The following is a 16,709-nucleotide window of genomic DNA, read 5'->3' on the forward strand; positions in this document are numbered from 1 at the left end:
AATCAAATATAAACAAGAGGAAGCACACTATATAAAATAAAAAGGCTGTGAAGCAGAGACACAGAGAAATATGATTTTAAGATCAAACTAAAATGAAGCTGACAAGAATAAATAACAAGAAAAACTTTTAGCCCCATGTTTCCAAGAGCCTTGTGTCTGCCACAAACCCTGTTTCAGAACAAAAGAAAAAATATATAATTGCATTATCTGCACAGCAGTATATTACTGCCTCAGATGTGTGGACCTACTCGATTTGGTGCTGTTGTATATCTGTTATTGGAGTTTTCCTTCCATAGTGCAACAACTTTTGCAATGACTATTTCAGTAAACCAACTCACATTTATTTACTGATGTTCGTCCTTGTAATTCAATGCAGATTGAGTCATTATCTGCACTAAATTGGAATATTTATAAATCACAAAAGAAAGGGGGAAGAAAACTCTCTCCTCCCACAGCTACTTGCAAAATACTTGCAGTTTATTTCTTTGTGTGTGTATGTGTTTGTGTGAAGGAAGAGATTCTACTACCACATCTATTTTATGTGTTAAACCAAAAGAGGTTGTGCTCCTAGAGTGTCATTGTCTCTCAGTTCCTGTTTCCGTTACACATTCAAATCTCTGAAAGTTCGATAAAGACAGGGCTCCAGGGGGTCGGTGTTTCCATTGAACAGTGTTCTTTGAATAAGTGTAAATCTCGTAACTTTCCTTATCTCGTTCTGCTAGTCTTCTCTTCAAAACAGCAAAAAAGAAAATCTCAAGTTGAAGAAGATGGACGAAAACATCTTTAGTCTTTGAATAATCACCCACTGCATTCATCATCTCACTATTTTCTCAATAGAAGTAGTGGCAATTGCAACAATTTGTTAAATAATTAGTCAGAGTCAAAGCCCTTACGTAATACATGACGATAAAGTCGCGTTACAGCACAAGTGCATCGTATTAATGAGGCCATAAACGACTGAAGACTAGATTTTCATGACTTAAGATTTTTTGGCTACATCACATCCAGTGTTGCCAGACCTGAAAATTCACAAAAATGTTTCATTACACTTTTGCGATAAACAGGATTGTCGAATCGAATACAAATCCATCTTGTGAAAGCTTTGACACGTTTTTGCAATGCCTTTTTCTTATTTTCGATGCGTTTTGTGTAAATCTAGGGTTGATGGACGCTCGACTTCAGTGAAAAGGAATATAACATTATCACCTGGCGAGGATGCAGTGACACACTGTCATTGCTCTGAAACAGCTCTGTCAGATATCCATATGGTTGGTCAACCTCCTGGATTGGTTATTTCAAAGAGATTTCTTGCTGTAATGCTTGAAAAAACAGCCAAAGAACCACTATTTAGCAGTCAAAGAACAAATCTCAAATATTTAACCTGAGTAGGTAATCAGGTTCGTGCTTCTAAAGCGTGTTTAGTAACAAGATGCACGTACAGTATGTTGATGGTAAATTACACACTCTTGAATGTCACTGGCTCTGTTTGTTCGCAGCTCTGTGTTAATCACTGCTTTGCATGACTGCTTTGATTTTTATTAAAATGAGCTTTGTAAATCAGTACAATTTTAAGACCTTGAAAAATAATTTGAATCCATTTCATCCACAGAGTCAAAAAGTCAAGGTTTTTATTGGATGAGGTCCAGAATGGCCATGCTCGATAACATGAGGAGGAGATGCCTGATTACTTGATATCTCTTTCAGGTAACGACTCAACTCAATACTACTTTTCCAAGTCCCAAAATGTGATCTCAGCTCAGATTGTTTTTTGCTGCCTAAGGGCACGTCCGGAAATACAACGATGGGAGACAAAGTACTTCCTCCAGCAGCAAAGAGGCTGATGTTCTTCAGAAATATTATCAATAACCCAGCTGGTCAGAGAGGTGGGATTTCTTCTTTCGTTATTACAGTGTTTTCAGATGTTACATCCTTTCAGTTGTTTGGAAAAATCTGAACACACTCGATATTCAATGAAGCACAAGACTAAACTTTGGTTTCACCGGGTTTATTGCTCAGTTGAGCATTCTTTTAAAAATAAACAGTGTATATATTTGATAATAAACAAATTAATGCTGTTATTAATATCTACATTAAAGGGTTAAATAGAAAGTGATTAATTATTTAGGTTTTACACATATAATTCATTCTTTATCTTGATTCATCTGTTTGTTCACACCTGAACAGAAAAATCTTTCTTCCTCCAGAGCACAATCCTATAAAATTGAAGCTATAAAACACATAAAACAGCAGTATTGACCTCAAGTCCAGCAGGTTTATGTATCAAATCTCATATAAACGCACACTACATTAGCTGCCTGGACATTGCTCAGTTGTCCTCCTCATTCCATCTTGGTAGCAATCTGTTCCGTAAACAATATTCTTGTTTTGTTTTTTCTTCATGATTTTGCTAGGGGGACAAGTAACAAGATGAAACTAATTAATCTCGCAATCATCCTGTGATTATTACGCTCCCGCTTCCTCAGGCATCACATACTGCCTCCCCCCAGGAGTGCGATACATCAGTTAGAGAGAGCGGCTTGGTCAGTCAGCGCAATCCATCGGCATCAGCTGAATTGCATGAGAAAGAATATTAAATGCACACAGGATGGCTCCTGGGTGTGCCAAATCAGACAAGGTGTTAATTGATTAGGGTGGAATCATATCGTCGGAGCCCAGCCAGTTTACCAACCTGATTAGACACATGAGAGTCTCATTTATAAGCTTGACAGTCATGAGATAATTACTTAAGTCCACAGTAATGTATGCAGTGATAGCTGGAAGCAGCGCTCTGTGGTGATGGACAGGAGAGGGATGCGTCTTGTGTGGGTGAGAAACAATGCCTTTACTCACTTGCAGTGGTGTTGCCTTTCCATGTTGTTTTTTTGTCTTCTTGAGTCAAAAAATGATATTTTTCATTCAAACAAAAAGCCCATCAGTCTCAAACTGCAATAAACAGTAAGATCAGAAACAACTATAAGCAACTATAATTTAATTTTAACATCATATCCAATCACTCAAAAAATGTTTGAATATATGAGGCGAACTCTGTATAAATAAAAGTGTAGGGTAAATTTATGTTGCCTCTTTCGTTCAATTTGTGCTTGCAGTCTCTTTGTAATTAGCATCTTAATCAACTAAGGCAGCAACAGCATGGCCCGGGAATGACTTCCAAACAGATTTAGCGAATGGAGGCAAATCCAGCAGAACACAATTCAGTTGTGGATTCAAATCAATCCGCTTTAAACAAGGATAATAGTGAACAGTTAATGTATACTATGGAAGAGATCAAATTTAAAACTTAAACAAATAAAAGTTTACCTTGTTACATGGAATGTTGTTGTGTTTAACTAGTGATGTCAAACTTGTATTAATTCTGCTGATCAAAAACAAAATATGAAAATGTAATAAAAAAAAAAAAAAGGACAGTCAGAAAAAACATGTTTGATGAACAACAAAGAGATCAGGACCAAAAGCTCAAAATGGTGCACATTAAAGGGAAAAAAGTTCTGAACAATCTCAACAGTAGCAGCAGGCATCTGTCTGTAGATAACAGTTTAATGCTTCATCTGTTTGCATTAGCAAACACTCACTTACTGTGTTGCTACTGTTCACTACACAAACGACAAACACTGGCTTTGGTTCATTTCTTTAAAAGGCATGCTATGTACTTAAAAATCTAACGGGCAGCAGCATATCATGAGAAACTCTGTGTCAGCCACTGGTGACAGTGATGAATAAAAGGTAGGAAGGTAGGTATCTATCTATCTATCTATCTATCTATCCATCTATCTGGTTTAAGACAGACAGGAAATGCAAGTATAACTAGTTTGTTTTCTTGTTTTTCTTTTCTTAAATGGACCAAGGGCAAAAACAGATGCAAAAAAAAAACTGTTTTTTAGAATTAAACTGATATCACAAGGAACACGGTTATAGGTGGCCATTACCACATATCAGTAATCATTTGTGAAAAATTAATGTATGTATGTATGTATGTATGTATGTATGTATGTATGTATGTATGTATGTATGTATGTATGTATGTATGTATGTATGTATGTATGTATGTATGTATGTATGTATGTATGTATAGGACTGAACATTGCAATGAATTCCTTAAAAAACTAAATAAATTAAAGCTGCAAGCAGCGATGAACGGGCCCTCGCACTCACGGCCACCACCCCCCATAAGCATATCAGAAATGACACCACCCACGACTTCCTATGTCAAACCATTCAAAAGTTATAGCAGAAAATAGGGAAAACCAATCAGAAGAAGGGGCAGGGCTAATTCAGGCCAATGAAGGTCAAGGACTCAATACAGATTTCAATGACACCACCCACGACTCTCTATGTCAAACCATTCAAAAGTTATAGTCAGAAAATATGGACAAGCAATCAGAAGATTGAAGTATTGTGGGGCTTGAGGCACAAAGTTTTCCGGGGAGCGCTGTTGAGCCATTTTGCCACGCCCATTCATGCAAACCATTAAATATCAAATTTTTCGCCAGGCCTGGCTTGCGTGCAAAATTTGGTGACTTTTTGGGCACGTTTAGGGGGGCAAAAAGGCCCGCCTTTCGTCAGAAGAAGGAAAGAAAGAATAACAATTCCTACAGATACAATAGGGCCTTCGCACTGTAAGTGCTCGGGCCCTAATAAATGAATAGTTTTGGCTACATGTTCCGGCCCTTTAGGTTAATGGTAGTTGTTAATCGGCAAGATTAACATTCAACAGTTTTCTGCCACTTGTTTGGGTCAGGTACCAAGGTAAAACTACACAAAAAGTCCTTGCAACAAGTATTTACAGGTTAAGACGATAGAATAGGAAACTTTAAATAGCAATTTTCTTTTTCTAATTTTAATAACTCAGTCTGTCAAAATTCTTCTGGACAGATAATCTGAATGAAATGCCAGCTGCTCTATATGTCTGTTTAGATATGTGTCATGTTAAACGTGATAAATATTTATTATTGGGTCCAGTGTAATTAACCTAATGTTCTAAATGCTTTGGAAAAAAAATCAGGGCATAGTAGAGATATTACATTAATATTTTAAGTTGCTACTTGATAAATGGAAAGCTGATGTTTCAACTGAACTAATTTTCAAGGAAGTTTTATTTCACTTATTTATTTATTTATTTATTTCCTCAATGCTTTTGCCAAGTATTTGCAAGTCAGTGCAACCTAAAGTGGAAGTGTTCTAAAAAGATGAAAAAAAAGCACGCTGTTTAAAATCATCCATTTATTATTCACTGAGGAAGGATGCCGAAACACAATATCAGGATTTCTCTTGTGCTTCCCCTCTCAAGGGATAGGGAGAAAAAAAAAAAATCACAACTGAGCATGACTGATTCGAATGCCCATGAGACTTTAAAGGCCTGGCTAAAAATATCCACTCTGTCATCTCTTCAAGTAAGATGAAATTGGATGGATATGTCTCTCCCGACATTTTTATGCCACTTACAGGACTCCTTACAAAAAAATCCCCCACATGAATTAAGACTGGGTCACCCTTGACTCAAGCATGCGGATACACTTTGTCAGCTCAATTAAAGCAATTTACAATGAACTTTACAACGAAGGCTCCAGCTTCTGTTGTTTAACAACTTATGCTAACAAGTGAGAGCGGATAGACTCTGATAACTGAACCATGGCAACTCCAGTGACATAATGATGTCAGAACTAGGCAGTGTGGTTGCAGCAGTAATACATTCCTGATAAAATGCAATCGCTCAGCCTGGAAATTGGTTCTTCCTGACCAGGAGGGTTGTGAAGTTTCAAGAACAACAGGAAATAAACACAGATTTTGTGTATATTTGTTTCTGAGGGAAATGCAACACTAGGCCTTCAAAAAGTTTGGGAAATGCTGAAGATTGATATTAGAGATGCTTTTTGATTCTCTGAAGCAGCAGCTGCATGGTAAAAAAGTCAAAACTAGCCCTTGAATAAAAAGAAAAAGAAAAGATTGTTGGTAAATGTCCTGGTTGAGAACTCATATGACAGTGTAGAGCTAACTTCTGTGCATGTTGCAAACCACATTGATGGCGAAGGCTAAAGTGAAATCCCCAAATCTACTGTGTTTTGGGGAATTAAAGGGGAATTAAAGTCTTCTCCTTTCATCTGCTGGCGTTCGGCAGGTGGCGGGAGGGGTGTTGATGCTGCGGAGCTGTGCGGAGTGGTGGTCTGTTGGGTCAGTAGCCCTTTGCGGCACCAGTGCCAGGGTCTGGGACAGGGCAGTCTGGGGATGTTTGGGATGGGGCTACCTGGTTTTGGCCCTGGCTTCCTGTCAGTGGGGGGTGCAGCCCTTGTGGGGGTGGTAGCGCAGGGGTTGCAGGTGCTTCTTGGCTGGTATCCACACACCAGACACACACACCAATAACCCTGAAACCCCAGGAACCAAACACCCCCCGATCAATCAGGTAACGGTACACACATTCGTACCGAACCGTTTCGGTACTGGGCTGTCGGTACGGTGCAGATGTGTACCGATCCCAGTACGGTACAATGTTTAACAGCAGCTAGTTAACAGGCTTGTTTTGCAAGCAGAGCATACTTCAAATCCGAGTTCTATTTTCTTTCCTTTTTTTTTTCTTTCCGGCAAGCAGACGAACCGGAGCTTGAAGACCCTCACTTATCTTTAAGGGCTCCTATTTGGGAACACTTCGGATTCCAGGTGAAAAACAACAACGGACAAAGACAAGTAGATAAGACAAGCGCAGTATGCCATTCTTGTTCACCAACAATCGGGCATGTCTCTGGCAACACGCCAAACCTCGTAACGGATTTGAAACAGCGCCAATCAAATGTGAATATCACTGCTGCAAGGAGAGAAACCAGCACTGTGTCAACGCAGCTAACTTTGGCATTTAAACAGGCTTTTTCCAGTAGATCGGGCTAAAGCTTTTAATTTTTTCATGTCTCATTTTATGAAAATGTATTAACTGTTATTTGCAAAAGTTGAAAATTAATCAAAAGGCAATTTTTATGTTTTTTTAATTTTTTCCCTTACTGCGCCGAAAATGAACCAAACCATGACCTCAAAACCGAGCTATGTACCGAACACATTTCACTACTAAGACACATCCCACAAACACTACAGTAATCACCGAACTACACACACTGCACTCGTCACTGTGTTGTCTTTTTTATCAGTCTTGTCCTTTCATGTTTCACATTGGTGATTTTATCTATCTTTTTAGAACTAGGAATTCAAGTGTTTCTAAAATACTGTATGTTAGGTCAGAGTGTCAAAGAGGGCTGGTGAAGGCCACATACACTCACTTACATTCACGCACTTTAGGAAAACTAACATTTGCTGTAAGATCAAAAAGCATATGTATATCCCATTGATAAAGGTTTTACCTAATAAAAGTATTTACCATATATGCGCAGACAGTTGGTAAAAAAAAAAAAGGAATGAAATTAAAATTGAAAATGTACTACTCATACAATACCCATATTTGACCCTTGAATATGTGAGCTTTGCACTTTCATCTTGACCAGCGAGGGCAAAAAAAAAAAAAGTTTGAAATTCGAAACCAACTTAGGTTGTAGAGTTTGTGATGACAGTAAGATGATTAAACACCTCATTCATGAACGTACTCCATCACTTGCCAAAATTAAACGTTTCTAACTTTTCTCTATTTTCTGACTAAATATTACAACCTATATGTACAAATGCATGGGAATACATTTCTTTGCTCCACTCTATAACGGAAGTCCTCTCCCATTAAAATCATGTCACAAGCTGTTCCCCTCTAAATTGAGATACATCACAAGAGATAAGCATGCTCTGTTGCATTAATAGGATTCTTTCCAGACCACCTGAAAAAGCACTATTCAAGTACATAAAAGCTCTTGAAAAAGAAATTAAAGGGTTGGGTGTATTGGCGGGGTTGAGTCAAGAGAAACAAAACACTAGCAGAAGGCATAAAGATTCGGTATAGCTGGAGTTTCCAACAGATGGAGAACAAACCTGGCTGCTACATTTCCTGGTTACTAAGCACCACCTGGAGGTAATGACTGTGTCGTCGGCCTAAAAGGCACGTGGAAGAAGAGGCAGAGTTAAACTGTCTGCACAGAGACATTTGAATGCAGGCTTGTTACGCGTCCTTCATGTGGGTCACTCTGGCCTGCAATTAATATTTATGCAGGTAGAGAGAGCCAACCACTGACGACAACGACAGCATGTTCATGAACTACTGCACATTAAAAAGGTCACTATACAGTGATATGTGGGCATAAGATCAAAAATCGCAAAAATTTGGATGACATTATTAGGCTTTCGCACTGTATCAGTCATAAGATGGAGTAAAGATACAGTACATATATACAAAATATATTTAACATGAGGTCATTTTTATTGAATTGAAGTTAAAATATCTTAACTTCCATAAAGTAGTATAAAAGAAAGACAACTCACCACGCAGCCAGTGGAATCAAGCTTTCTATCAGATATGCAGCGAAAGTTGCGGCTGCACCCTCCATTGTCCTTGGTGCAATCTCTGACAGGTCCAAAAGAGTCCAGAAGAACTTCCAAAGAGTCAAAGGATGAACTGATCATCAACTCCTCTCTGCAAAAATAGTAAAAGAATGACACAGAAAGACTTTTGTGTTACATGCACAGGCAGGATTGGGAGTAATTGAAATGTCCTCTGTAACAACTATATAAAGGTGTACCCAAAACGTTCAAAAGTTATAGAGCATGTTTTACTTGAATTCAGAGGACAATCTTTTATCTATTTATTTTTTAATCTTTTTTACCATCCACAAAAGAAGGACAGACTAAGACACATGTATATTGATGACCAATATATAATATTAAACAATGCAGTAACACACAATTATTGTGTACAGGTGGATACAGGAAGGACTACAGTAGAATATATGGATAAGCCAATGGAGTCTGGCAACAGCACAGGTGTATATATATAAAAAACACATTAAAAAACTCATTGACGATGTAGTTAGCAAGTCAAAGAGACAAACCAGGAAATACTGAGGTTGAAAACGTAAATAACACACAGTTTTAAGGTTGGACAGCAAATTGGGAGTAACAAAGACAATCTGGCAAGGGATGTAAACAATTTTGATGTATCAGTGTTGACCAACTCATATTTCTTTTCATGTTAATAAAGTTAACACTACAATGTTTTACAATTAGTTCAAAAACTACAGTAGCTTAAAAATAAAGACATTGTGCCCAAACACAAGTTCAAAATTGACACAATTTCTTTAGATCTTAATGAAATTGTATTTAAAGAATTGTTCATAATTCAACAGGGAGAGAAACGAAAGCAGTGTTTACAGCCACATCTCTTCAGCACTGTTCATAGCAACTAGTTGAAGGATAATTGCTTCTGTAAGATGATCCTCTTTTAAGAGCAGTGTAACAACTTTACAATTTACGTCCAAAGACATGCAAATCCAATAATTGTGTGGGAAATATGCTGTTTCCTGTCAGGAATATGCAGTATACACGTATTAACACTGATTAAGGGCAACATGGTGGGTTGATGGCACTCGTTGCTGCCTCACAGCTAGAAGGTTCCTGGTCCAAATCTTAGCTGGATTCCTCCTCTCTGGAGTTTGTTTTCTAATAGCTTGGGTAGGTTTTCTCCAAATGCTCTGGTTTCCTCGGAGTCCAAAAGCCTGTATGTCAGGCTAACTGCTGACTTTTAGTTGCCCATAGGTGTGAATGTTGGCTTACTGCTATCTATATGTGCCCTCTGATGGTATGTGGATCTACCCAGACTCGCCCCCTGCCTTCAGGCAACAAGGAACTGGGATAGGCTCCAGCAGACCCCATGCCCTGGCAGAGGAAAAAGCAGGTGTAGATAATTGATGGATGGAATACTGATGAGAATAACACGTTTCTTTAGATCTTTTTTTTTCTTGTTGCCTTGATTACATGGACACTCTTTTTATCCCGGTTTGTTAGATGTCGTGTGTTTGTCAATAAATAAATATTCCGAATCAAGACGACCCTCAATCATTTTAAAACCACTAATTAATTGTATTTCTAATAACATTGGGATAATGATTATTCACAGCACAACTGCAAAACAAAATAGGAGACATTTATAATAAAACACACTGATTTGAATACACTAACCTTGCTGTTACAGTTACGGTAAAGAAATAAACATTGTATTTTCTTATTCTTTTTTTTTCCACCATAAGTATCTTGCATAGCCAATAAATAATCACCAAACAAAGGGAGGGCAGTGTGAGTGCTTAAGAGTAATTGAGAAGACCAAAGCAATGTCGACCTCAGAGATTCAAGCTGAATCCAAATCACACAAGCATTTATGCAGATGAAGAGCATTAACGACAAATAAGTAACCTGTTTAATAGCATTGTTCTGAGCCTTGCCTTCGGTGAGGAAAATTATCACTTATTTTTGGCTTTCCTCCCCCAAAAATGGAAATAAAAATTATTTAAAAGAATGTTAATTTAGCCACTACCTTTTGAGAGGAAAAAAAGCAGGTTTCCTGTCACTGTCAAATTGATTATATCTTACTAACCAGTTTTTCTACTATAATTGCCCATTACTTTGTTGCCATTTATTCTGAAGGGACCTATTGGATGAAACTGAGAGCAAGTGTGAATAGTAAATTACTGTGGGACCATAATTATAGTTAGGACACATGCACACATTATGTGCAACACAATTTCCATTTTAATATCTAAAAATAAGTAAAAAATTAAACCTTGATGTTGCTGCTGAAGCTATAACTTAATTCAGTAAATGCTAAGATACATTTATGTTTAGACAAAGTACACGCTCTCAGACTTCTTGAATTTTACACAGCATGGTTTTAAATAAAAAAACATGGCTTAAAAAAATATTTTTTCAAAGTATCAAAAGATATCAAATATCATGTGATGAAGTATTAAAATTAGTTACATCAGGTGAACAATATAACACTGTTCTATTATTCATTTAATAAAAACAATGCAAAAAAAAAACTAACAAAAAACTACAACAAAAGATTCAGTGGCCTGTGGAAGCAATTTAAGCAGCAGTAATTTGAATGGTTGTTGTTTGTACGGTATCATGAGTCTCTCACATGACTGTGGCGGCATTTTATGCACCTTTCTTTCAGTTCATTTAGCTTTATAAAGTAGATATTCATTCATGCACAGCTGTCTTATGACATGATCACAACATTTCAATCAGCTTTGATTCAAGAATACTGGTTTACATTAGAGTTCCCTTAATGACTGCAAAATGCCTCGGCCCCATGTTCGAAGGCTTCAAAACAACCACAAATCACCACCATTGTTCTTTATACTTGGTACAAAGTCTTTGTGCTGACATGCTATGCTTGTTTTTTTGCCAATTATGGAAAGGCACATTATGGCCAAGCAGTTTCATTTTCATCTCCGCTGTCCAAAAGACATTGCTCCAGAAGTCTTGTGTTTAAGTCAGATGCTATGTTTTAAAGCTGTACTGACAAGTTATTTTCAGAGAAAAAAAGCTTTCATGAACCTGAACAATTTACATGTTAACTCAGGTCTTTAAAACCTGAAATGTAGTGCTTGGGGTCACTGCAATTTCTTGTGAACCTGTTGGGATGTCCACTCCTGGGATGACTTGTGAGTAGTCTCTGTCACTGTAGAATGCAAGAATTAAAATAATACTATATCCATAGCCCTTTCTACACTTATGGGCTGCAACAATTGTATTTCTGACTGTGGTTGATGTTTTTCCTCCTACACATTGTGTCATGGCACATCTGAATGATCAAGGCCAGTAAAAAGTGAATTTATAAAAAAGGTCCTCACACCTGCTTAAACAAGTGCATTTGATCAGCAACACCTACCTTATTACACTAATTCACATGGAAGCAGTAAACACTGCTTCTGCACTTGGTTTTGATAAGTAACAAATGAATGTTTTATGTCGTGCATTACTGTTCACCTGAGGTTGTACTTAACTAATTTTAAGACTTTTGGAACTAGATGATCAGAAGTGAACTCATACCGTTACCAAGTACGGGCAAAATGTTTAAAGGCAAATTACAGTACATCTTGTAGTGAACTTGAAATAATTATTCATAAAGATAATTGCCTTGTATGTTTGATATTCAGAAAATAGAAAAAGCAAAAAGAAAAAGAATTGTCATAATATTAGCTGAAACTGAAAACAGTTTTTAAATCACTGTAATTGTCCTTATTTTAACTACCCTGACAGCAGCGAATCAACGGGAAAAGGCACCTATTGCGTTTTGCTTGCTTTCCTGGCAGCAGAATAGTAACAAATGACGATCAAACATTAAGGAACACAGCCCCAAAGCAGGGTAAAACATCATGTTTCAAGAAGGTTGTTGCAGTCGCTCCTTGTGGTCCCTGGGGAAGGCTGAGGAGAGCGTTCATCAGATCATAGATAAGAGGGATTTGAGTTATTTACACTGCATCTTGAAGAAAGCTGTCAAATGAAAAGCAAATATTGACAAAAAAAGCAGAGCTAAAACTGAAATGTGTCAACAGAGTCAGGCAGAGAAAAACTGCAAAACCAAACTGTAATATGAAAACCTTTACATTAAGAATGACATGTGCCGGTACAGCAGTATACAAAAAGAATAATTACGTATCTTAAGCCTCATTTTATCTGACAATAACTCTGTGTGTGACAGATCAATCAAATAAAGTTTGGCCCTTTTCTAATTGGTACTCAAGTATTTCTGATCTCTTCTTTGGATTAAGCAGTTCAATATTCAGTTAACACTTAAAAAGTTCCCGCATTTCTATTTTAGTTTATCTATTCTTTCAGTTCCTGTTCAGTGCTGAAGAATACAGTTTTCATAATGTGAAAGAACACTGATATAACTGTTGGAAGAATCGCATATAAATAAATGTTTGAAAAAAATCCTAAAACAAATTACGCTTTACACAGAATAGATAATAAATCACTGTAGGAGCACATTGAGTAGATAGCTGATATCACCCTCTCTTTCTTCTTCTGCCATACTAATAACCTTTGTGAGCAGTAGTGGTCTCACCAATAGTATCCCAAAGTCCCTTAAAGGGACATGTCTGTCCCTTTATTCCAAAACACTTCACCACACATTCATTTACATACACTACAGCAAGTTGTAACTTTAATCCTTTTTGACAGAATCAGGGTTTTAGGAGTTATTAAATTATGGCCGACTGCCAAGAGAGCTGATGAAGGACACACCCACTCACAGATGGAAAAAAACATCTGTTGCAAGATACAACATACAAACACACACATTTATAACATACATACATACAAACACACACATATATAACATACATACATACACACATATATAACATACACACATACATATACACATATATAACATACATACACACATATAACTAACATACACACACACACACACACGAGGTTAGTGGCGACAACGGGAGCAAACTCGGAACAACAAATCAGAGATTTATGGATGTAATGAGAGAGAAGACATTTCTGCTAAAAAAAAAGCAAAGACTTTGTGTAAATATCTCTAAAAATGGGAAACCGAATTTACTTTCCTAAAGAAGAGCAAGATGGGGATCAGTTAAGCTTCTGTAAGATGTGTAAATGCGATATGGGAAGGACAGATGTCCGTCAGCAGCACAGAGCCACATGAGTAAAAATGACAAATTAAAAGAAAATGTAAATGTTTCACTTGAAGACAATCAATGTGTATATAAACTGAAAATACTTAAAATAAATAAATGTGCTTTAATTAGGGCCCGAGCACTGAAAGTGCGAGGACCCTATTGTATCTGTGATGTTTATTATTAGGGCCCGAGCACTGAAAGTGCGAGGACCCTATTGTATCTGTGATGTTTATTATTATTATTAGGGCCCGAGCACTGAAAGTGCGAGGACCCTATTGTATCTGTGATGTTTATTAGGGCCCGAGCACTGAAAGTGCGAGGACCCTATTGTATCTGTGATGTTTATTATTATTAGGGCCCGAGCACTGAAAGTGCGAGGACCCTATTGTATCTGTGATGTTTATTATTATTATTATTATTCTCGCCGTAAATAAATTGCCTTTTTGGAGGCCTTAAAATGCTCGAAAACTCACCAAATTTTGCACACGCTTCCAGAGTCGCGTAAAATTACGTATTTTATGGGCGACAGGCATGGGTCCACAAGAATGGGCTCTATAGCGCCACCTATTTTATGTTTTTTGACGAGCCCCACAATATGGTTTGACTTACAGCAATGACCTTTATGTGAGTATTATATTAGACAAAGAGCTACAAAAAAGTCTTTTGGACCCATGGTCTAAGTTACACAGGAAGTCCGGCATTTTGAACAGAAAATGTCATTTTTCATGAATTCTTATCATTTCTAGGCCTCGTACTTTAACGAACTCCTCCTAGAGATTTTATCGAATTGGCTCACAACTTGGTTTGTACAATCTAGACACATGGCCGACGCTAAATTGCGAAGCTTTTAAGTTTCTGCCAGAGGGCTTGACCGTAGTGATCCGGCGAAGTTTGAGGTCATTTTTAAGCTTCGCCATCAAACATCAATTGGCTGTAATTCAGCAATACATGATTTGATGTGGTCGAAAACGTATGTGCATGATTGTAGGTTGAGCCTGAAGACATCTATGGTGGAATATTCAGGATCGGTTGTAGCGCCACCTGTTGGCACCAGGAATTGTCATGTCTTCTAGTTTGCATCTGTGCTCCAAACGAGATCAGTTTCTTGATCTCAAAGTTGGTGAGATAATAGGTAAGGCATTGACGATGAGTGACAGAGAAAACTGTAAGTTTGTGTCAAAGGGCGTCGCTGTCAGAGGTTGTCAAATTTCGGGGTCTCGCCATGAACATAAAAGTTGTTGTAACTTAAACATAATTGGTCAGAATGAACCCAAATTCAATACATTTAATCGGGCTTGCATTCTGAACAAGTGGATATGACAATCTTGGATGAACTCCATAGCGCCACCTTTTGGTCAGGTATACATTTTTCATCAAATTATGTGCTTTAGTTGCTGTTTGGTTTATCCAATCTTAATGAGATTGACACATTTGATTGGCAGTAGGTTCCTTGTTGACTGTGTCGCGTATCGTGGTTATTTCTTGAAAGGAATTGGCATTTTTATGTCACTCTGTATTTCTGGAAAAATATTAATTAAAAATCAAAGATTTTGTGTAAGGAAAATCAAATGACAGTTTCAGATAGCTTACAACAGGAGTAAAAAATCATACACTGTAACATATTGTGTTTGAAAAACTTGGTCACTCTAAAAATTTAAAAAATGAACTAATAACGTAAAAAGCTATGTCTTTGTCAATAAATGTCATAGACATATGGGACTTCATAAGTATATTGTTTACTGTATTTTGAAAATGTCCTGTGATTTTGATAAACCTAATCATTAGACGTGATTTTAAATGAATATTTATGTGTGATCAGACTGTGTCTCAGTCAGATCCAGCAGGACTGCTGCCGCTGAGAAGACTGCTGCAGCAGCACTGGTGGGGAGGGGAGGGGTTGAGCTCCCGCGGGGGGAAGGTGGGGGGATGAGTGCAGTTTGGAATGCGCGCGCAGCTCTTCGGGGGAGGGGGGGTGGGGCGCGGCCGCCATCTTGGACCGGGCGCCGATCGATGCGGCCGCCATCTTGGACAGGGCATTATTTGCGTCTTAGTGCATCATTTCTACTGAGCAAGGTTTCTCCCGGACTACAATCATTCATAACTCCCAGACTCTTTACCCGATTTCCACACAGTTTGGTTTGTACAAACGGCAGAGATGTAGTTATGATACCGGATGCTGTCACACGTTAAAAATACGTACATTTATTCTGAAAGACTTTGTATTATGCTCTTTTACAAAGACATATGGTTTTTGTATAAATTGTATAAGGAAATAAGTTTGATTGTTTATTTGAATTTATTTTAAGAGGAGAGGGGTGTGTTGTTGTATTTATATATATATATTTATTTATTTATTTAGTTGAGAGTGAGAGTGACCTCATGCAAATATCTGAGATTAATTCCAATATCTGCTCAACAAACCACTTGCTCAGAAGTTGTTGTCTGTGTTTTGAAATATGTATACACTGTTGACATCCCACTTGCATTGGTTGTCGCTGTCTTGCCTGTCTCACTCACTGTTTTTTTTTGTTTGAGTCATTTTTCTTTCTTTTCTATTATTATCATAGCCTGTAATTCCTGTATATAATCGAATTGAATCAATGTATTTTACAATTAGCTGTGATGTACAATAATTGTCATTAAAACCGATAATATTCCTATTTGTTTTAATTGAAATGAGAGAAAAACATTTAATTTTATTAAAATAGAAAAATAATATTTATAGCTTATAGGCTATAAAAATAATGTTCATTAAAGCAGTATATAAATACCATGTTATAGCTCTCTGTTTCTGGTTATTTTCATATAAAAGTACGTTTTTCAATGTTTATAATTATTCACAAGTATGCCGTGTTATAACTACATCTCTGACGTTCATAACAAACTAAACTGTTAGAAAATCTTTAAAGGGGGACCTATTATGAAAAACACGTGTTTTCTTGTTTTAACATATTTAAAGTGGTCTCCCCTCAGCCTGCCAACACGGAAAAGATGAAATCCCTATGAAAATCTGCAAGTTCTGCTCGCCCCCACCCTTACAGAGTCCCCCAGTGTCACGTGGTTTCTGTGAGCCGTTAAGATTGGTGCATTTTCTTTACGTCACCAAAATGCACACCACCC

The 16,709-nt window shown here is 37.4% G+C and overlaps 1 protein-coding gene across 6 annotated transcripts in view; it reads right to left on the reverse strand.

The window, feature by feature from the left end:
- Positions 1 to 16,709, reverse strand: part of astn1 (astrotactin 1) — a 490,568-nt gene that overhangs the window by 293,966 nt on the left and 179,893 nt on the right. For all 6 annotated transcript variants that reach the window (XR_009783285.1, XM_061732846.1, XM_061732845.1 and 3 more), the window contains one exon: positions 8,419 to 8,569. Coding sequence is in view for 5 of the 6 variants with exons in the window: in XM_061732846.1 (XP_061588830.1) it covers positions 8,419 to 8,569 (151 nt within the window). In the remaining variant the exon portion in view is untranslated. The remainder of the gene's footprint in view (positions 1 to 8,418; positions 8,570 to 16,709) is intronic.

Source organism: Cololabis saira, chromosome 10 (genome assembly GCF_033807715.1).
Source record: "Cololabis saira isolate AMF1-May2022 chromosome 10, fColSai1.1, whole genome shotgun sequence".
Lineage (NCBI taxonomy): Eukaryota > Metazoa > Chordata > Actinopteri > Beloniformes > Belonidae > Cololabis > Cololabis saira.